This window comes from Triticum urartu, chromosome 3A (assembly GCF_056163025.1).
Source record: "Triticum urartu cultivar PI428250 chromosome 3A, HENAU_Tu73, whole genome shotgun sequence".
Classification (NCBI taxonomy): domain Eukaryota; kingdom Viridiplantae; phylum Streptophyta; class Magnoliopsida; order Poales; family Poaceae; genus Triticum; species Triticum urartu.
The window spans coordinates 664,383,078-664,405,950 of NC_141875.1; the positions used below are offsets into that span (position 1 = coordinate 664,383,078).

A 22,873-nucleotide genomic window follows, 5' to 3' on the forward strand; every position below is an offset into this window, starting at 1 on the left:
AAATTCTTTGGAAGCAAATTCCTATTTCTTTTAACGCAAATACCAAATTCTTTGGAAGCAAAGCCCCAATATAGTTTGTTTGAAACTGTTAGTCACAATGGTAAAAGAAAGGGTGTTTGATAGAATCATACATTTGTATCGTTCGAAGCATTTTATTGTTACATTGCAGACACTTCTACGGTCATTCCGAGCAAAATTCCCCGCAATATAAACAAAATAAAAGGCCGCACTGGACAAAAACCTCACCAGGTTGAAACAATATAGTTTGATATGGAAGCAAATTTGCTAGGAAATAGAAGCAAAACCAATTGTTCTAGTACTAGCACGTGTTACCATAGTATGTGCTTCTGTGTCACAAAAACTGGCCAACGGTATGCATCAGATGCACTTGTTTTCTTTGGAGTAGTTTAGTGCAGATTTCGAAGTACGTACAGATGAAGCATTACTAGAGCTAAAATAGTGTCTAACGTGATTTCTGGGGAGTAGTAGACGGGAAACAAATCACAATTAGTACTACATGCAAACTAACTACCTAGACCCGCCTCTCTAATCTGACGTTCCAGGCTACATCAATCCAACGGTGGACTAGTAGTCTGACGGAAAGCTTAGGCCCTGTTTGGTTCATAAGTCATAGGACTTTTTTTGTCCCAACTTATAAGTCCCAAGTCCCTAAAAAGTCTCTACCTGTTTGGTTCCTGGGACTTATAAGCCTTTATAAGACCATATTACAACTATAAGTCCTATAAGTCTATCCTTGAGAGTCTTATTTTATAAATTCCAAATGCCCACTTTAAGTCCCTATAAGTCCCTCCTATTTAGTTTAGATGGGACTTATAGGGACTTATTTAAGTCCCTAGACCAATAAATCCCTGAAAACAAACACCCTCTTCTTAATATAGTGGTCTGATTCTTAGCGCTGCCCATGAATGAGTCCATGAATGAGTGAGGTGTGCCTTTTCTTTTGAGATAAAAGTGAGGTGTATCTAACGGTATATGAACCTGCTGTTGACTTGTTGACCTGTGCGCCGGCAGCCAATTCCCCAGATCAATTGACATCCTCCGCCTGAGCACGAGAGGGGAGATGGCTCCCCGCCGGCGCAGCCCCTCTCCGCCTCCTGCCTCTCTCCCAGACGACGACGACATGCTCCGGGAGATTCTCCTCCGCCTCCCCCCGCGGCCGTCCTCCCTCCCCCGGGCCTCCCTCGTCTGCAAGCGTTGGCGCAGCCTCGTCGCCGATCCCCAATTCCGACGCCGCTTCCGCGACCACCACGGCAAGCCCCCTCTCCTTGGCTTCTTCCTCGAGGACTATCCGTCCTCTCCGTTTGTTCCAATACTGGATCCACCAGATCGCATCCCCGGCGCTCGCTTCTCCATGACTCTCAACAAGGGCAACCGCATCGTTGACTGCCGCCACGAACTCGTCCTTTTCATCCGCCGGAGCCCGCGGCGCCGCCTAGTGGTGTGGGACCCCGTCGCCCGCGACCAGCGCCGGCTCATCGTCCCGCTAGAGCTGGACAACGACCAGATGCTCGTGTTCGACGGGGCGGTGCTTCGCCCTGCCCGCAGCCAAGGGAGCCATTTCCAGGTGGCCCTGATAGCCTGTGACACAGAAAATACAAGAGTTTTCACATGCTTCTACTCATCGCAGACCGGGATATGGAGCAAAATCAACTCACTGCAGCTGCAATCGTTTATGTCCACGCCAGAACCCAGTACTTTGATTGGGAATTCCTTTTGCTGGTTACTTAAGGTGCATCCTGACCTTCAACATGTCATACTTGAGTTTGATCTGGATAAGCAGAGCCTAACTGTGACAGACCTGCCACCACAAGTAAAAGCTCGCCCTTTCAACTTGAGGATTGTGCCGACCGAAGATGGTGGGCTTGGCTTCATCCATCTCTCAACATTTCACGGCCAATTATGGAAGAGAGAGCCTGGTTCTGTATGGGTGCACGACAGAGCTATTGAATTCGAGGAGTTCAGATCAGCTTGTAAGGGAGACCGATACCCCCTCATAGTGGGGTTTTCCGAGGACAGTAATGCAATCCTTTTACAGACGAATTCTGGTGTTTTCATGGTCTATCTCCGGTCCATGGAGTTTAAGAAAATTTCCAATATGGGGGACTTCCATCTCCATTATCCATTTGCATGCTTCTATCCTGCAGGTAATAGCCAGCCTTTATACAATTCAATTCGCAGTATTATAAGATAAATTGATTCTTAGTACTAATTAGTTGCTGAAATGCCTATCATATCCTTGAGTGTTACGCTGATGATTGAAGTTCAAATCACATCAATTTTCCTTTTGCTGCTTGACCAGTTCTTTGAAAGAAAATAGTACTTACGGTCACTGTTCTACGCTGTTGGTCATATGTATAAATTGTGTTTCAAATGTAGTCTTATGTGCCTATCTGAAGTATATATCTTTTCATTTCAGCACCAGATGCATAACAGTTAGAAATCGACCCAATAGCTATTGTCGGTTGTGGAAGAGCCCTGCTGTGATTAGCTAGTTCAGATGTACAACTGGAAAATAATAAATAGGCCGAACCTATTGTGTTGCTAGTCAGGTTTTTAGTTTTGGCATGTCTTGATTTCTTTTTGCTTAGTCTGGCAAGGAATTGGGTTTACTAAATATAATTTCTAGAAAGTATATTTTCTCCTGTGTGAATTGTGTTATGGTAATATTCAGTACTGGGACGCGGTTCTCTTGGCAATGTGACACATAACAGCTAAACATGGGAGCTGAGACTGAACCAGTTGAATGTGTAACTCCATTGGCACATTTTAAAGCTAAAAGCTACTCAGTTACACTCTTCATTTGGAAGCTGAAACCAATCCATTTGCACTAGAGAATAAATAATTTCCTTCATGTGTCGTATTTTTTTTCCGAGGATCACATAACTACACATCTCTTAGTTCACCTAGATATCCCACTACGATTCTCTCCTCTATCAATGGTTTTCCATCAGGATTGTCGTTGGTTCCTGACCTAATGTGCTTGTAGGTACTGGCATTGGTGATGGACATGGTGGAGATGACGTGTTAGAAGATGTGAAATGGTTGTTTGTTGAGACATGCTAGTACGATGTGATGACTGAAGGTGACGTAACATTATCTATGCTATTTTATAATTTACTGGTTATTGCTGCATGGGCTTTGACTGACGATTTTTCTTATGAAATTATTAACTCCAGTAATTTGTAAGGCAACCACCATTTTGCCTAAGTAATTGAAAGCTATATACACCAGAAACTAAATATTTAGAATTCCATAGTTAGTACAGTTTCTGTTAATTAACACACACTGCTAAGTTATTACTGATAAGTATCTCTAGTCGAGCCAAATGTTTGCTTTTGTTCTATATGCAGTCAATTTCTCAACTTTATCACTAGTTTATACTCCCTCCGTCCCAAACAAGTGTCTCAACGTTAGTATAACTTTGTACTAAAGTAAGTGCAAAGTTGAGACATTTATTTTGGGATGGAGGGAGTACTATATTGCACAAGATGAAAGTCACACGACTAGGTTCATAAATACAAGATATTTCCAGGTCACATGACTTGTTAACTCTTGACAGTAATAAAAATAGTGGTCAAAGGCTTATCTTCTCTGACCTCTAATGACGTGCAAAGTTTAAAATGGCATTCATTTTGGGCTGAAAGAAATGTTGTTTTATGAGTTGATAAAGTGTCTGCTAATAATAGTTCTTCCGTGAGTTGTTCTACTTTGTATAACAAGCATACCATGCTTATAATTAAGCTGAATGCTTTTTTTAACTTTCTGTTTTTTTTTCATTTATTTCCTCAGTGATATTTAGTCAGTTGAGTATTTGCCTGTCGCGCATTAAAGCAAAATGTAACTTATCGGATTGTTGTTATGTAGGTATGGCTAAGTTGGAGGAGTGGCTTATCGGTGTAGGTTATTCTATTTCGTGTTTTCTGGTGTTGTGGCCAGTGATGGTCCATTCCATCTGAAAATTGATCCGTTGTAGTATGTATTTATCATGAAGTGTGAAGTACATTTGCATGAACGGACTGTTTAACTTGTTAGCTCCCACTATATATTTCTTCAGTGGCCTCTGTAGGCAGTGAGAAAATTGGCAGTTCGGCACGGTGGGTCTGTGCCTTGTAGTTGAGTAAAGACTTTCAGTGGTTCTGCAGCCAAGCAGCATCACCTCTTAGTTTGATGGGTTGGTGTTCAACTAGTCTCCAGTGGGTCGCTCATGCTGGAAACACCAGAATTCAGAGGCTAGCTTCCCTCTCTGCCTAGCAACTACTCCAGTCCAGCAATGATGGTCATTTCCCGGCTTGCGTGGTTAGACCTGATCTGGTTGCCTTATGCGTGTAAGTGATCTGATCTAGTTTATCTTGCCCTTCTGTCCGTCATAGTTAGCAGGGATGCCGAACAGCATGATGATCTGCTGCTGCTGCTGCTGCTATTGGGGCTGTAGAATTCTACTTACGAAGAACACCATCAGTATAAGCAATGCTTGTGTAGAAAACAAAAGGACAGATTCGCAATTGTTAGAAGTGGTTTGCATTCACTGCTAATCTATTATCATGCATAACTGTTGTGGATACCCAGACAAGACCAAATGAAAACTCCATCTACAGACACAGATTCTCAATGATACTAGTTGGTATCATTCAAGGACATGAGCAAGAAATCAGAGCCTAAATGCCAGGAACAAACAAAAACATCGCATAGCATTAGTGCTCAAACATAACCATAACCTGACACATCTGATCCGAATGCTCACTAAGTCAAACCCATTACAAAAAATCAAAGAAGCACACACATTAAAAAAACTATGATACTGGACAAACTTTAACAAAGTTATACTGACATGAAAAAGTGGGACAACAAGAATCTAGACTGAAAAAGAATCCAAAACCCATTCCTACCTACCAGACACAAGCATTAGCTCAATGGGAGAACATGGAGTATGGCGTTTTGGATCCCGGCCTCCATGGAGGCTGAATTTTTGAAAAAAAAAACAAAATTCAAAATTTTTGGTTTCAACAAAATTTGAAAAAATGCGTACAAGTAAACAAGGATGTGAGGTGTATGTCTGTAAAATTTCAGGATGAAATACATTGAAATGTGACCTGCACAAAAAAGAAAAATTCCTGGTATGAGAGAATGAATAGTATCATGTGTTAAAAAGCCTCAGATTTTTTTCTTCTGTACAACCCTCATTTCAATGTTTTTTGTCATGATAATTTACAAAATTGTGCATTATGCCTTCATGTATGGCTGTATTTTTTCAGAATTTTTTTAAATGTAGAAATATGAATTTTCACGAATTCTGGATTTTGCATTTGGAGGCCTCCATAGAGCTCGGCTGCCAAAAGCAATTTCCGACATGAGTCTATGTTGATAGAAAACAAAACTTGTTTCACATAAAAAATGTGCCTGTGATTTCGAACCCTACACTAATCCACCACCATCACTGCTGCACGCTGCCGAACCTAGCAACCAAAAAAAAAATACCAACCCCATGAAATCTCTGTTCAAATCAGACAGAAAAACACTAAAACAAAATCAACTTATTGCTGGGAAAAAGAACGAACGGATCACCAACCCCATGAAATCTCTGTTCGATTTGGACAGAAAAACACTAGATCAAAATCAACTTATTGCTGAAAAAGAGGAACGGAATCCTACCACCTAACTGAACATCTAGACATGAAATCTATCCCCCCTCCCCACCCACCACTACCATCTTAAAAAGCCCCCTCGCATTTGTACACATAAATCTCTCCTTTTGGGCAAACCCTAGATTGATGAGAGTACACACAAACACCGCGCGGAGCAAAGAATCAAACAAGCATGGGGAAAAGGGGATGGGCAAAAACCTGTTACGGCTCTCTCCTTACCGTCTTCGGTCACGAGAATAGTCGCCGCCTGAAGGGATCACTGTCCCGGAGAGGAAAGGCGATAGGGGTGACGAAGTGCGAGTGGATGAGGGAATGGAACAATTCTTGAACGATACACTCACTTAGTTTTTTTTAGAAACATACACTCACTTAGCATTTTTTTAGGGGTATACACTCACTTAGCCGAGCCGTGAAAACGCTCGCTCTGGACAAACAAAAAACGACTCGCCAGCTCAATAACTTGAAAAATAAAGATAACGGCCCGTCCTAACTCGTAAGGAGTTTGTACACGGCCCGCTGCACGTGACAACGAGGCGCGAACCGGCGCGAGCGAACAAAACAATTGCGCGAATCTTGAAGTCAATAAGGATCCAATGGTCCAGAACTTAGAGCATCTATAACTGGACTTTACAAATTCGACCCCTCAAACGCTTGCGGACACGTCCGCGGGCACTGACCAGTCAAGCCTTAAATTTGTGTTCTCACAATCAGATATCTCAAATCCATACAAACTCATGCAACTACGTCGATGCACTACACACATCATTCGGCTACACCATCACTACTAACTGTCATCGGGCTATCAAAATTTGGCATATTTGACTACGGTGGGGATCATCTATGGCTGCCCTTGCCCTTCTCGGCACCGTTGTTGTCCTTCTCGTGAAAGTACCGGTCGAAGACGCAGTAGAGATCAAGTCGGATATACTCCTCGCCACCGCCGTCCTCCTTCTCTCCCTTTAGTGGCAGTTCGGCCATGCCACGGACCGCCCGATTCTACTCTCGGGCGAGGGCGCGCCTGTTCCTCTGTTGCTGTTTCTTTACAATGCAGGCTTCCTCCTCTGCGGTCGCCTGCGCCGCCGCATCCACCGCCGTCATTTCCGCCGCGGTATGGGCCTCGACGGCCCTTATACTCTCCTTCCCACGACGGGCACACCGGGCTCGATGGGACTCATAGTCCGCCCTATTGGTGATGGGGAAGGAGATATTTTCTGGCTACCTGGACCGCGGTGATCCAATCCTAGAAGACCTGAGCGTCTATTGAGCCGACGCTATGGAGTCACGCCGGGCAGATCGTGCCATCGGCTGGGCGCTGTCCTCCTAGGAGCGACGAGTGCAATGCGGACCGCCATTGCCTCCTCCAACCCGCACGGGATGACACCTCAGTCGATGAATCTGGACTAGTTGGAGTCAGATCCGCTGCCCATCATGCCGGAAACGTCGAATGTGGGATTGGGTGGTGGAGGGAGTGAAGGAGAGTAGAGTGTGAAGTGGCTAGGGTTTGATCCGGCGAGCGGACGAGGATGAATATACTGGCATTGGGTAGGCCCGCTTGGGCCGGGTCTGACGTGGCAGACACACCCGCGCGCCCCATATATTTACCCTATATTTAGGCTGAATATAATGGGTGTTGGTAAGCTCAGACGTTTAAGACACCTTTAAGACGTCCGTCTTGATCTAAATTTAATGCTAGGGCGCTCGGTTGTAGACGCTACAAAACGGTTCCCAAAATCAATCCCCTCGCTTCGCTAGTACTACTCGCCGGCGGCGTCGACAACGCCATCCTCCCCAGCCGACCAAATCACCCACCGGGAGGAGCCCTAGCATGAGCACGAGAGGGAAGATGGCTCCCCGCTGCTGCAGCACCTCTCCGCCGCCTGCCTCTCTCCCAGACGACGACGACATGCTTCGGGAGATTCTCCTCCGCCTCCCGCCGCGGCCTTCCTCCCTCCCCCGGGCCTCCCGCGTCTGCAAGCGTTGGCGCCCCCTCGTCGCCGATCCCCGATTCCAACGCCGCTTCCGCGACCACCACCACGGCAAGCCTCCTCTCCTCGGCTTCTTCTTCGAAGACTATCGCTCCTGTCCGTTTGTACCACTGCTGGATCGACCAGATCGCATCCCCCGGGATCGCTTCTCCATGTCTCGCCGCGAGGACAACCGCATCGTCGACTGCCGCCACGGGCTTGTCCATTTGATCAGCGGAAGGCCGCCGCGCAGCCCAAGTGTGTGGGACCCCGTCGCCCGCAAGCAGCGCTGCCTGACCCTCCCACCAGAGCTGGACAACGACCGGATGTACCTTTTCAACGCGGCGGTGCTTCGCCCTGCCCGCGGCCAACGCCGCCGTTCAAGCCAATTCCAGGTGGCCCTGGTAGCCTATGACGACAGAGGAGAAACAAGAGCTTCGGCATGGGTTTACTCATCGGAGACTGGCATATGGAGCAAGAGCAAATCACTGCAGCTGCAATCTTCTGTACCTATGGACAAATCCAGTACTTTGATTGGGAATTCTCTTTACTGGTTACATACCTATGCGGCGAATGTGCTTCAGCACCATGGTGAGTATAGGTATGTAACCAGTAAAAGCACCATGGTGAGTATAGGTATGTAACCAGTAAAGAGAATTCCCAATCAAAGTACTGGATTCATCCACTACTTTGCCTGAGTAATTGAGAACAATATATACCGGAACATAAGAATCCTAATCAGCACAGTTTCCGTTATCACACTAGTAAGTGGTACTAACTTATAAGTATCTCTAATCAAGTCATATGTTTTTTCTTAAAATGCAGTCAATTTCTCAACTTTATCACTAGTGTATATACTGTTGACTAGGTTCATAAATTAAAATATTTCTAGGTTACATAAATTTGTGAATTTATATGGAGGTATTATATCATTTTGTTAACTCTCGACGGTAATAAAAATAGTGGTCAAATGCTCAAAGCTCTGCTATTGTAGTGCCATGCAAAGGTTAAAATGACATCCAGTTTGGGCTGAAACAAATGCTATTTATGAGTTAATAAAGTACTCCCTCAGTCCCCAAATGTAAGACCATTTTTGACACTATGATATATAGTGTATGAAATGATCTTATATTTTGGGACGTAGGGAGTACCTGCCAATGCTATACTTGTTCTTATGTGAGTAGTTCTACTTCAGTTTATAAAAAGTATATACTATGCTTATAATGAAGCTGAATGTTTTTACTTCCAATTGTTTTGCCGTGTATTTCCCCAGTGATATTTCACTACGTAAAGTATTCTTTGTGGGCTAACTGATTGGATTGTTATTATGCAGGTATGTCCAGGTTGCAGGAATGGCTTATCGGTGTAGGTTCTTCTGTTTTCTGGTGTTGTGGTCAGGGCCAGTGATGGTCCACTCCATCTGAAAATTGATCCAGTGTAGTAGTACTCATCAAGTGTGAAGTACACTTGGAGGAATGAACTGTTTTAACTTGTTAGCTCCCACTCTTATTTCAGTGACCTCTGTATAGACAGCACGAAAATTGGCTGTCTTTTGCTCCCTTGTACAAGTTGATTAAGGCTTTCAGTGGCTCGTTTGCTTGTGTATCACCATTTTGAGTGCATTTGCCAAGCAAGCTCGGCTCTTGGTTGACGAGTTGGTGCTCCATGAGTCTCACAGTGAAATTGGTTGCTCATGCTGGAAACAGGGAAATCCAGACATCTTCATAGGATTCTGACGCTGCCTAGCAGCTAGCAGTGATGGTCATTTCCAAATCCATCTTCTGCAAGGTGGTCTGGATTCCATTCTAGACGAGGGAACCCATATGGACGGCCTTACGCGATCAAGGAATCTGATCTGGTTTATCTCGCGCTTCTTTCTGTCAGAGTTAGCGGGGATGACATTACCGCCGCTGCTGGTGTTGGGGCTAGACTAGAATGCAAGGCGAAACGGAACCGCGAGTTTATCCTTGTACCTTGTGCGAGTGAATAAGCCTTGGTTGTCGGGTTGGTGGTTCCTGAACGACTGAACCAAGCCGAAGGTGTTGGGACTAGACTTAGGGGTGGAAACGGATCGGATGCGGATCGGATAGTGATTTTACCACTTTCATTTTCATATTTTTAAAACGAATACGAATCTGAATATGGATGTTCTGGATACGGATGCGGCTCGGATATTATTCGAATACGGATACATATCGGATATTTTCTTGATTCGGAACGGATACGAATTATATCAACTTGTTGCTTAAGTAAATTAGTCGATAGCTATGTAACCTAAAATAATCAACTTGTGACATACAATAAGTCAATGATAAATAGGTTTATGGATAAATACTATTGTAATGCATAATAATTTATAAGTTTAATCATATAAAGAGTAAAAATTGACCACTTATTTGGCTTTTATTTTGGATAATTGGAATATTGGGCCTAGAATTTTAAAAAATACCACCCATAATCTTATTCGGATACGGATATATCCACTTCCATATCCATATTTGTGTCAAAATCTTCTACCATATTTTATTTTGTATTTGTTTAATAAATTGGGATACGGACAATTTCCATTTTCATTTTGTTTCGGATGCGGATGTTTCGGATACGAATAGGCATTTTCTCGAATACGAATATCGGATATTTCGGATTATCCACTACCACTTTTCACCCCTAACTAGACTTGAGTCCGTGACCAGCAGAGCAGTCCGCCCCTTATCTCTTTTTTTTGAGTGTGCAGTCCGCCCCTTTATCGAGAAGGCGAGGCATCTCTTGGGCCTGTATAAATAGGCCACCAACACCAATTATCATTACAGATTATTAGGCCCAGATTATTATCGTTACTCTTTGCCAGCCCCACCACACACAATTCCTGGGGGATCCAGGCAGTCCGGCCCCGGCACGACGCCCATCCTCTGCGGCGACTCGGAGCAGTCTCGCCTCCGAAGCGTTTAAGATAAACTCAGGTTGAAACGCTGCCTCCTCGGCCTCTGTCTCTCTAGTGCTAGTAGTTTCCCCGCCGGCAGTCAGATCTGCCGTCACCGCCAACCACCATGATGCACTACCTGTACCAGCAGGAGATCCAGCGAGAGAACCGGCGGCGGAGCCTGCTGCTCCGGCAGATGGAGGAAGGCCGCGCCGAGCTGCTCAACTGGCCTGATCTGATCCACCGCGGACGATATGCGCACCACCTTAGGATCATCACCAGGGTACACTCCGTAAATCACCACCATCTATCTATCTATCTATCTATCTATCTATCTATCTATCTATCTTATGTAAGTATTGAATTTGTATGCTGAATTGCTTTTTGTCAATTGCAGTGTTCTACGCCCGTGCTGGGTCTGGCGATTCTGGTCACCGTGTTGGTGCTCAAGTACAAGTACCACGTGCCCGAGCTGCAGGATCCTATTGACATGGGGGCGTGTGTGTTTGTGGCTCTCTGCTTCATGCCATCTGGCTACCTCTGTACTCAAGACTAATTATGCCACATCCAAAGTTGGCTTCTTGCTTGCTTGCTTGCTTGGAGGATTAGGTAGGCATTTAGGCAGGCTCATCACGACAAGTGAATAGTCTGTTGCTCTTCTTGTTCGGCTTCTTTCAGGCAGCAGCTTGCAAGCCAGAATATCAACGACGGTTGAGGGACAACTTATTAGGCATTTGAGTGTTTACATGCATGGCTCGTGCCTAGATAGACGATGTTGAAATTGTTTCTAAGGTTCTCTCTCTGTGCACTTTGGTGGTTGCTTGTCAGCGCATGGAATTGCTTACATTTATTCACTACCTTGCATCTTTAAATGCAACCGTGCAATACTTTCAATTAACCCTTTTGGTATATAGGTAACCAAGCACAAGCTCCGGCCCAGGTGAGTCTGATCTTGTGCAAGCGACCAAATAAGGAAAAAAATATAAAAATAAATAGGAGTACCTAGATTCTAAATTCTCGTACTGTACATGCACCACTGGCTTTTTTTGTTGAACATTCCCTCACCGCATCGAGAATGGAAGGGAAAACCATAGTCTTATAAGTACCACATGCACCGTATAACCATTACTGGATCACACATCTAACCAATTGTAGGTATGTTCATGATATTCGTTGACCTCTTATGTTGTAGAATCATCTGCTAAGGCATATGAGAATATGAAAATGGATGTGATCACGTGTAATTGCTTTGATATACATCTAACTAGCAAGAAAAATAGCATTGGCAATGTACCATGCTTTAGTTTGTGAATGAATCTAGTTTAAGAGAAGGTCTCTTCACGACCAATCAGAACTTGCAAAATAACAAATGTTCGACAACAAAATTGGATTTGAATTGGTAACAACAACCATCATAATTATATAATAATACATAAATATGTGTTAATACCGAGCTTCTTAGTTAGTTGACTAATTTTGTTAGGTGCAACGAAAAAATATTAATTAAAATTTTGTATTACACATGAACGGTATATAAGTCGTGAATGTTAATGAATGGTATATAAGCAAAAACCCGGCAAGAACTCGTATTCAAAACGGCACCACAACTCCTCTTCTTTCTTCTCCTTTACCTTCCTCTTCTCCCTTGCAACAACCTACTATTCGTCCTCATCCCCCATAAACCCCCTCATAAGTGGCTCAGTGATATCAATTATTGTCTTCACTCAAAGATGCTTCCCCACCGCCATTCCATATGTTCCCACGTCAGCCTCCAGGAACTTCCCCATGAAATTGCCTATCACCTCCCTAGCCTCCCTACACATCACGCCCAGGGGAACATAAAATACTCTCACCCTTATGATCCACCGGAACTTTTAGTCGGCACAAAATCCTCAAAATTTCGCAAATTCCCACGGACCATCTTCAAATACCTTCCACTTTCCTGACTGCTGATGAAACATGAACAAGAAAATGTTTTCTCCCAAATCCTTACATTCCAGGCCCTTCATAGGACACCAAACCTAGTCAGCGCCCTGCCAATGCTACCGCCATGGATGCCTTATCTGAGAGCAATTTTGTGATCGCCTACAGTTCTACTGCCCCCACTTTGCCTCCTCCACTCTAGATGATCTTCCTCCCCTTCTTCTCTGACTCCAAAAGTTTCAAACTCTTCATCAATCCTTCAACGCGATCCATCACTGCACCTTGCAGCGAGCACGAAATCAAAAAACCTAAAACCTAGGGTTCTCTTGGTGGTGTACGATCGTGTGCCCAAGCACACACACAAGGCTTATGATGGTGGAAGGGGGAACACATGACCTAGCGAGGAATGGTCGGGATGGTGGAAAGAGTGGCCGTCGGTGGCATGACCAGAAAACTTAGCCCAGAAGTGATCACCAACCAGTCACTAGATAGGGAACCTAACCGTCACTCACGGGACGGACCCTGCTATGTTGTAGCTATTTAGAGCATCTACAACCACAAGTACCAAAATCTGGTCTTCAAACGCCCGGGCGCGTCCGTGGACAGTCGGGCAGCACAAAAAGAAAGTCGTTTCCACAACCGGTACATCATTTTTAAATCATCAAATCCATATTATAACATGCATCGTGAAACTAATCTTGAGTGGAGCTCGTCCAACTCCACCCTGTCCATGTCCGGCGGCTGGCTGCGCCCATCAGAGTGTTGTTGTAGTCGTTGGCAAGGTGAAGTAGGACATGGGAAACGCATCGGCTCACGAGACTCGAGTCGCCGCCTTCTTCCAAGTCATACTCTTCCTCGTCGGAGCACGTTGCCTACATGTCACCGGTGGACGTGAGATCCATGATGGATCCATCGTGGTCGGAGCCGGCCACGTCCATCATGACGCGGTTGCGGCGCCTGTGGGGCCCGTGCATCATATGCGGCACTCGAGAGTGCGACTCCGCCTCACCAATGTCTCGCATGACGCCCATTGCCTCGCGTCGGTCAGTCCGGGCGTTTGGGCCGGATATGGGATGTTCGGTTGGGTGGCATTTTTCCGTTCAGTCAATGTGTGGGACGGGTATGGGATCCGGTTGTAGATGCTTTTAGCCCCTTGAAGGAGTTGGTGATGAGCCCTAGGTGACGAGGCGCCCTGTTTAACTTAGCAGCAGCTCTTGGGACCCTGTACGGCTGTACATACAAATAGTCAGGTGACCACAACAAATATTACTCAAAATTCCCGGGGAGAGTATTACGCAGATCGCTACTCTTTCTTTGCCCCTTACAATTCCCGCGATCCGGTCCTGGCACGACGTCCGTCCATGCCTCTCGTGCGCCGACTCGGAGCAGTCTCGACACCCGAGAACTAAGATAAATCACCTTCTCTTACCCGCCGGCAGGCCCCCTTACGGTCAGGCACCATGATGCACAACACGATCCAGCGGGAGATCCAGAGGGAGAACCGGCGGTGGCTCCTGCTCCGGCTGATGGAGGAAGGCCGCGTCGACCCGCCGGCTCCTGCTCCATCTCCGATCTTCCGTCACCGTGCCAACATCTTCGTCAGGGTAATCTATCCATCTATCCACATAAACTCTTAAACCCATCGCCGCCTGCACCGTCAACCAATTATCTACGCCAGTGTCAAAAGCCTCTTATATTACGGAACGGAGGGACTAACATGCTTCAATTATCTTTGCAGTGTGCTTTAACCATGCTGAGCCTGGCGACACTGGCCTCCTTGTTCGTGCTCAAGTACAAGTACCACGACCCCGAGCTGCAGCACCCTCTCCTCATGGCGCTCTGTGTCTTTCTAGCTCTCTGCTTCATTCCAGCCGGGTTCCTATGTACTCAAGACTAATTGCCTCACATCCAAACTTGGATTCTTGTTTGCTTGGATGGAGGATTCTTCTTCTTCTTTCAGGCAACAATTTACTGTTCAGAAAGATGAACTGTTGACCGGAAAGGCAACAACTTATTAGACTAGATAAACTGTTGTTAGTGCATCACATTATCAGCTACGGCATGTGCGCGCTCTCTTCCTAAGTTTCTGTGCACTTTGGTGCTTGCTTGCTTGCTTACACAAGCTCGTCGACGGCGCGTAGAATTGTTCACTGCCTACCTTGGCATCTTAAACGCAATACCAGTCCATTTATTTATCTAGCCAACTGAAGTGGTAAAAATAAATAAGAGCGTATGATTAAGCATACAAAATTCTAAAACGCAATTGTACATTTTCTAAAGACAGTTTGCAAATGCCGTCTCCATCTCGCAATACCATTTTCAAAGATAAAGGCTCCATGTCGCCTAGTTTTTTTTTTATCAAAAGGGGTTTCCCCCCAATCCATTTTATTGATAAAACAGAGCATAGCATCCAGGACAGTTAATAGCATTCAGGCCTACTTGGAGCAGCAGGCCAGCAGAAATATAAGTACGCTAGCAGTTATGAAATAAAAGGGGCCACGCAGGGCCATGGAATGACACATCCGAACTGGGCAGAAGGAAAACTAGGATCTACTGTAACAATCTCACACACAGCAGCTCCGCCAGAGTGAGCCCTGAGATAGAAGACACCTAGTCCTCCCAGCGCGCCTTCACTTCCAAGCGATGCGTAGCAATTCACCTCTTCGACGGTCCAGCAGCAGGAGACAGCATCGTAGTAAGACTGATTGGTCGCCCCCACACAGGATCTTCCATTGGTGCAAAAGTGAGCTGGCCTTCCCTAGGATAACCTGAGTGCTTGTCCACGGCACGCCCTGAAAGCACATTTTGTTACGCATGGTCCAAATGCTCCAAATGGCAGCAACACAAGCAATATTAACAACAGTTTTCTTATTGTTACGGCCTCACAAGATAGACAACTCCGTCATATTATGTGGCCAAGAGAAGCTGAAAGTATTAGCAAAGTCTTTCCAAATTTCCTTAGCAACAATACAATCAAAAATAAGATGATGGACAGATTCATTTTCACCAATATCACCTAGTGCAGTCTATCCACGACGAATCAAATCACTTCCAAAAATATCAAAGAAACCATCTGCTTTAAGCACATCATAACCACTTCAGCATCTCGTCTTTTTTTCTTTTGCCATCTAATATTGCATTCTGAAGTTGTCATAAAACTGAAATTAGAAAATGCCTGAATTTCTACTTCATCTATCATCCATGTTTCTTTCATGAAAGAACATAGGAAGACGGGGCATCGTTCAACTAAAAGTGTCGACTGAATTGCTTCAAGTGGGCAACAGAGCTTGAGTCAATGTGTGCTAGTACAAGCACTGAAACATCTCAACTCCGATCAAAACATTGAAGATTTGGCTTCAGTTTAAGAGCACCTGGGCTACCAGCCTGCCGACAACAGAGATTTTTTATTTATTTTAAGATTTAGACTCCAAAGGACCATCCACATTCCAAAAACTGAAACATTGAAGACTTGGTTTCAGTTTAAGGGCACCTGGGCTACCGCAACAAACAATTTTTTTATTGTAAGATTTAGACTCCAAAAGACCATCCACATTCCCAAAACCGAAACATGACCTTGGCGCTCCAGCAAAACATACTCGTTTTGGGTTCCCAATGCAGTTTGTTTTGTAAATGTGGCTGTGCAAATTGACAGAAAATAAGATTCGGTGTATCCGAGGATCTTCAATTAACTGTAAGTACTTCCTTGATGTTTCCGTTAACGTATCTGAACATGGATTGAATAAGTAAGTTAGGAACATGTACGTTAACCAGAAAATAGACTAATAATTGCTTTATTGTGAGAATCAAGTATTGTAAGCACATACAGTTTCAGTTGTGCTTTCTCCTCGTCAGTGCACATTTATGACAGAGAAGAAAGAACCAATATTGCACAACTTTACTTACTCTTCCAAGCTACACATGACTGGGAGAACCAAAAGTGTGCGCCCAGTTTATAATACAAAAAGCTGTTGACTTTGAAAACAGAAAAATGACCCATCATAGTGATTGACCTCAAAATACCTATTTAAAATGTGAAGCTTATTATAGCTGCATATCTTCGTATTACCGTGTACATGTGAAATTTTGATGTGCACAGCAATAATGCTTAAAAAATTGGAGCAGAAATATGGGATGATACCCTTATTCAAAATATGCTTTACTTAATATAAACCAAATAATGGTAGCAGTTAATTCCCTCCAACATTGTAGCAGCTATTTAACTAGAGAATGTTAAAAAAGCTGGAGCACACCCATGTCATGATAACATTGTTTATAAGATGAAATCAAATAACTTGCAAGTCATAAATGAAACCAAAGATGATTTTCAGTGAAATAACATCATACATTTTGATTTAATAAAGAAAGCTTCTCTTGGCCTGAAATACATATAAATTTGCAAGTCATAAATGAATGATAAAATGAGATTGACAGGATTAACATAACATGTTTCATGAACATTTTACTTTAGGATATTCCACAAGCTCTGTGAAACATATTCAGTCGGTCAAATTGCAAAATGGTGGTAGTGGCCAGTGGGCAGTCCATATCATCACTTGTTTGGATGACCCAACATTTGAAGAGCTGTAATCAATAATCAATCCCAACCCGCATTTCTCTGATACAGTGCCTGAACCATTCAAATCATTTATTGCAATTTTTTGTTGGTAACCCAAACAGAGTACACTATGGTAAACAATTCAGATAACATGATAATCCAAACAGATTACACTATTGGTAATCCGAACAGAGTACACTACTGGAAACTACTCAAATCAAAACTATTCAGATAAGATGATAATCTAAACAGAGTACACTATTGGTAATCCAAACAGGGTTTACTATTGGTAAAGAAACATGATACTATGTTCATTTCAAAACTCAGTACACGGCTGAATCAGGACTGTAATTTCTCAAATGTAGCACAAACTGTTGTATGTACTGTACAGTGGGACTCCCTGTTTTTGCTAACAAAAATGCTGAAAACTGTTTTAACAATGGTCATATGTTCAGTTATCTGCCATAAGTTGCCTATTCCACAGTTAACGAGTCGATCGACATGAACCAAGACTACACACTACGCTGCGCCTCCGATCCATTTGCGATCCTGCAGCATTCATAGGAACATAAAACTGTCAGAACATACAGATGAGATGATAATAAAAGTGTAGAAGAAATGAGAAGTTTAAAACTTTACCCAGGCCCAAGCAATGATCTGCAGAATGCAAGCGAAGCCCAAGATGACGTAGGAAGTCACAGGAGCATCCGGTGCTATCAGGACGTGGCTGTACCAAATCACAAGGGCAGTAATGCCAGCCATGCCAATGTGGCTGGCAACATCAGCAAAACGGAGCATGAGCGCAGAACCGCGGCACTGCCTGCAAGCGACAGCTAGACCAACCGCGCCCCAAACCACAGAGAAGGCGACATGGAAGATCAGCTTGCCGGTCTTGGACAGCGTCTTCATCACCGGTCCCGCGGGGTCCAAGTAGGGCAGTAAGGTCAAGGATCCAAACAGCGCGTAGCTCAGGAACTCTGCCAGGTTCTCCTGCACACAAACGTGAGGGGAAAAGCTCGGGATATTCAGATATCAGAGAGAAACGCAAGAAATTGGGATAACTATGGTCAAGGAAAGATGGTGGCGATTGTTAAATTGAACAAAGGCAACCAATATCGGTGTTAAACTGCAGAAAGACTCGTTTTTTTCAGTTCTTGCGGGAAGAACAATCAAGCAAGCAAAGGGCCATACCTCCGGTCTTGACGCAGTGGAGAGCGAGTTCGACACCGGCCAGGCCTTATGGTGAAGAAGCGCTTGCCCTAGGCGGCCGTCGTCGACCACATCTGCATTCCTCCTGTCCTTCTTCAGCCACAGGATCCATTTGCATCTGCTCTCATCTCTGCCCTGTGAGTCGGCCGCCGCCGCCGCCACCGCCAAGCTCAGCTCGCGTGCTGCCACCTCCAGATTCCGACAAGTCACTACAAGATCCACCCCTTGCAAATATGCCTCCAAAGCCGCCCTGGCGGCGGCGCTGCTCACCAAGCCCGCGGCGTTCGCCATGGTCTGCAGGTCCGCGCCAGCAAGAACGTCGACAGCTTCTTGAAGCTCCCTGGCGCGATCCAGAAACTTGCACCGCTCCAGGGCGCGCACCACCAGCCCCGCCACCCAGACGAGACGGATGGAGGAGAGGTGGTCCGCCTCCGCCGCAGCCCGGGCCGCGGCGGAGGAGGCGCGGTCTAGCACCGAGGCGGTGCTCTCCATGCTGCGGCGGAGGCCGTCGGCCGGCGGACGGCGGGGGCGGGGAGGAGGGAGGGAGCACCAGCGGGCGGAGGGCTTTTGGAGTTCTTGGATTCTTTGGTCTCGCGGGAGCCGGTGAATTGGGGGGCGGGAGGGGAGGGGAGGAAGGAGGAGAAGCACGGGGGTCCGTTATAACTCGCTCTTGGCGAGCGGGTGGGAGGGCTCGCTCACGCGCGAATGGCCCAACGTCTTTTTTTCCTTGATGACACGCCACTGTGCATGTGAGTTAAAAAAAACACCTGTATCAAAAGGCTTATTCGTATTTCCACTGTTTAGTTTTTATCGTTTATTATTTATATATTTATAAATAATATTAGCGTATTTTTGGTAAAGCATGCTAATTTTTTATGTTATTTTAAAGAAATGTGCATGCAGTTCAAAAAGGTGTTCATGTAGTTTAAAAATGTTTCATGAACATTCCCAATGTTACATGCACTCGGAAACAATTTTCATGAAAAAATTAAATTGTTCTTGCAATTTAAATAACATATTCATGTATTTATAAAAATGTTTATAACTTTTTAAAAAGTTTTTATAATTCACAAAAAATGTTCACATGTTTAAACATTCTTCATGAAATTTACTAGAAATATTTATGAAGTAAATGTTTTCTACAAACTTTAAGAAGGTGTTCATGACATATAAAAATGTTCATGACATTTTAAAAAATTGTTATAATAGATTAAAATTTCAAAAATAATCGGTGATGTATATGAAAAAGGTTAAACATATATTTAGAAAAAAATGTTCAATGTGTATTTGAAAAAATATCGACGTGTACTTAGAAATGTTCATGAAATGTAAAAATTATTTGCATACTTTCAACAATAATATGAAATAAAAATGTCGTACATTAAAACTGGTGTTAAAAGTTCATGAATTTTAAACTGAAGAAACAAAACAAAATAAAATAAAATAAAATAAAAATATAAGCCGCCAAAAATAGAATAAAAACCAACATAGAAAGACAAATAAACTGGTAGAAAAATATTAGAGAAGAAAAAAAAACAACCTAGAGTCTTCCTCAAACCTCCCAAATTGGAATAGAACCTTGCCAAAACTGGAGGTAATTGGGACGGTCCACATCTCCCCATATTGTAGGGGCACTAGCGTGTATCTCATAATGATAACCGAGATATATCAATAGTGCAAAAAGGGGTTTCTCCGTTTTTTTAATGAGTTTGGAATGTGCTATCTTTGCATTTTCAATTGGACCCCAATTTTATTTCCTTAGCTCTTGCAACCAAAGGAAATAATTTACTAGTGCATGCTATTATGTGTGATGAAACCCTTCCAAGAAAGGCCCAGATTACAATATTTTAAATGAAATTAATGTGAGAGCACACAATTTCAACAAAATTAAGGGGCACTTGCAAAAGTTACTAAAAACTACCCTGGTGATGACAAGTGACGCATAGTTGTTGTAACCTAGGAGTTTTAGTTAGATTTCTCCCACACACACACCGAAGGGATGTGTGGCTTTTATGTTTTCATATCCGTCTTTCAAAATGAAATATCTTTTGAACCTCGTGTTAAAATTATCAACCGTTTTCACCGTTGTGTTCCTCTCATCAAGATATTAAAACATGAACCTATCTTAATAGCTTTGACGAACTTTTTTTAAGCGCAATTTGTGCTCGTAACTAGAACTAAACTATGCTTCCAGCCGGAACTAAGCTGTCCACGATGCCATGCCCTAGAGGGTGTGCCAGCAGGCCAAGAGTCGATCCATCAGGCCACTGGCGGAGCTTGAGGAAGTTCGTTGGGGGGCTAAATAGAATATATGAGCTAGTGGGGGGCAAACACATAAATTTTCATCATCTAATCTCTCTCTAAAAAATTTATGCATGCATGTGCCAATCTTTTGAGGGGGGCACAGCCCCCACAACCATGCACTAAGCTCTGCCATTGCAACAGGCCATTGGGCGAGCCAGGTACATGACCTGGCTACTTACATACACCATGGTGCACCAGCGACTTGGTGAAGAGCTAACAAATCAAAACAAGAGAAAAGTGAAAGCTCGAGTCGAAGAGTGGAGGTAGCTCGGTAACTCAAGTCGATCATTCCCTTTCATTCTTGCCCGAAATAAGTGGGCTATTCATTCTGGTACCACCTTTGTTCAATAGAGTGCATGTTCTCTATTTCCCAAAACCCATTCATTCACCGACCCGTGGACTAGAGGTTGCTTGCTTGGAATTGAGCTTTCTAGTTTTCTTTTGTACAATCTTTTTGCGAGAGCAACCCTGGCTTCATTCCTAAGATGCACTCACAACTTTCTTTTTGTTCATATTCTAGCATAGGAGATAATAGTGGTTGGACAAGACTACATTGCCAGACAATCTAGCGAGGATAGACTAGATCATAACCGACCCCATTATTAGGTAAACTCTAACCTTGCTCCCATATGCAAGGCAAGGCAGGGTCTCCTTGTTGGAAATATGCCCTAGAGGCAATAATAAAATGGTTATTATTATATTTCCTTGTTCATGATAATTGTCTATTGTTCATGCTATAATTGTGTTATCCGGAAACCATAATACATGTGTGAATACATAGACCACAACATGTCCCTAGTGAGCCTCTAGTTGACTAGCTCGTTGATCAATAGATGGTTACGGTTTCTTGACCATGGACATTGGATGTCATTGATAACGGGATCACATCATTAGGAGAATGATGTGATGGACAAGACCCAATCCTAAGCATAGCACAAGATCGTGTAGTTCGTCTGCTGGAGCTTTTCTGAATGTCAAGTATCATTTCCTTAGACCATGAGATTGTGCAACTCCCGGATACCGTAGGAGTGCTTTGGGTGTACCAGACGTCACAATGTAACTGGGTGGCTATAAAGGAGCACTACAGGTATCTCCGAAACTGTCTGTTGGGTTGGCATGAATCGAGACTGGGATTTGTCACTCCGTATGACGGAGAGGTATCTCTGGGCCCACTCGGTAATGCATCATCATAATGAGCTCAGTGTGACTAAGTAGTTGGTCACGGATCATGCATTACGGAACGAGTAAAGTGACTTGCAGTTAACGAGATTGAGCGAGGTATTGGGATACCGACGATCGAATCTCGGGCAAGTAACGTACCGATTGACAAAGGGAATTGTATACGGGATTGCTTGAATCCTCGACATCGTGGTTCATCCGATGAGATCATCGTGGAAGATGTGGGAGTCAACATGGGTATCCAGATCCCGCTGTTGGTTATTGGTCGGAGAGTTGTCTCGGTCATGTCTGCATGGTTCCCGAACCCGTAGGGTCTACACACTTAAGGTTCGATGATGCTAGGGTTATTAGGAAGACTTGTATGTGATTACCGAATGTTATTCGGAGTCCCGGATGAGATCCCGGACGTCACGAGGAGTTTCGGAATGGTCTGGATGTGAAGATTTATATGTAGGAAGTTGTCATACAGTCACCGGAAAGGTTCCGGGGCATATCGGTATCGTACCGGGGCCACCGGAGGGTTTCCAGGGGTCCACCGGGAGGGGCCACCTCTCTCGGAGGGCCTAATGGGCTGTAGAGGAAAGGGAACCAGCCCTACATGGGCTGGGCGCATCCCCCCCTTGGGCCCATGCGCCTAGGGTTGGGGGGGAACCCTAAGGGGGGCGCCCCCCTTGCTTGGGGGGCAAGCCCCTCCCCTTGGCCGCCGCCCCCCCTCTAGATCTCATCTAGAGGGGGCCGACCCCCCTTCCTCCTTCCCCTATATATAGAGGGGCAAGGGGAGGACTGCACACACGATCCAAGGCGCAGCCCCTCCCCTCCCCAACACCTCTCCTCCTCCGCAAGAGCTTGGCGAAGCCCTGCCGGAGTACTGCAACTCCACCACCACCACGCCATCGTGCTGCTGTTGGAGCCCTCTTCCACAACCTCTCCCTCCTCCTTGCTGGATCAAGGCGCGGGAGACGTCCTCGCTCCGTACGTGTGTTGAACGCGGAGGTGCCGTCCGTTCGGCGCTAGGATCTTCGGTGATTTGGATCACGACGAGTACGACTCCATCAACCCTATTCTCTTGAACGCTTCCGCTCACGATCTACAAGGGTATGTAGATGCACTCCTCTCTCCTCGTTGCTAGATGACTCCATAGATTGATCTTGGTGAT

At 44.7% G+C, this 22,873-nt stretch overlaps 5 protein-coding genes across 5 annotated transcripts; 4 read left to right on the forward strand and 1 right to left on the reverse strand.

Moving 5' to 3' along the window:
* The first annotated feature begins 990 nt into the window (after positions 1 to 990).
* Positions 991 to 4,204, forward strand: LOC147981205 (uncharacterized). The gene is made up of 3 exons (XM_087513886.1): positions 991 to 2,165; positions 3,008 to 3,103; positions 3,886 to 4,204. Exons 1-2 carry the CDS (start codon positions 1,082 to 1,084, stop codon positions 3,082 to 3,084), a joined length of 1,161 nt encoding a protein of 386 aa, XP_087370012.1. The 5' UTR covers positions 991 to 1,081; the 3' UTR covers positions 3,085 to 3,103; positions 3,886 to 4,204.
* Positions 4,205 to 7,370: 3,166 nt separating this feature from the next.
* LOC147981206 (uncharacterized) lies at positions 7,371 to 9,709 on the forward strand. Its single transcript, XM_087513887.1, has 2 exons — positions 7,371 to 8,391; positions 8,961 to 9,709. Exon 1 carries the CDS (start codon positions 7,489 to 7,491, stop codon positions 8,269 to 8,271), a length of 783 nt encoding a protein of 260 aa, XP_087370013.1. The 5' UTR covers positions 7,371 to 7,488; the 3' UTR covers positions 8,272 to 8,391; positions 8,961 to 9,709.
* A 758-nt stretch (positions 9,710 to 10,467) lies between these two features.
* LOC147981207 (uncharacterized) lies at positions 10,468 to 11,383 on the forward strand. The gene is made up of 2 exons (XM_087517052.1): positions 10,468 to 10,830; positions 10,945 to 11,383. Exons 1-2 carry the CDS (start codon positions 10,675 to 10,677, stop codon positions 11,101 to 11,103), a joined length of 315 nt encoding a protein of 104 aa, XP_087373178.1. The 5' UTR covers positions 10,468 to 10,674; the 3' UTR covers positions 11,104 to 11,383.
* A 2,547-nt stretch (positions 11,384 to 13,930) lies between these two features.
* LOC147981208 (uncharacterized) lies at positions 13,931 to 14,367 on the forward strand. The gene is made up of 2 exons (XM_087517054.1): positions 13,931 to 14,074; positions 14,209 to 14,367. The coding sequence occupies exons 1-2, from the start codon at positions 13,931 to 13,933 to the stop codon at positions 14,365 to 14,367; spliced, it is 303 nt and encodes a 100-aa protein (XP_087373180.1).
* A 518-nt stretch (positions 14,368 to 14,885) lies between these two features.
* LOC147981209 (uncharacterized) lies at positions 14,886 to 18,847 on the reverse strand. The gene is made up of 3 exons (XM_087517055.1): positions 18,217 to 18,847; positions 17,665 to 18,015; positions 14,886 to 17,574 (listed from the first exon to the last, which is right to left on the reverse strand). The coding sequence occupies exons 1-3, from the start codon at positions 18,724 to 18,726 to the stop codon at positions 17,545 to 17,547; spliced, it is 891 nt and encodes a 296-aa protein (XP_087373181.1). The 5' UTR covers positions 18,727 to 18,847; the 3' UTR covers positions 14,886 to 17,544.
* Between the last annotated feature and the right edge of the window lie 4,026 nt (positions 18,848 to 22,873).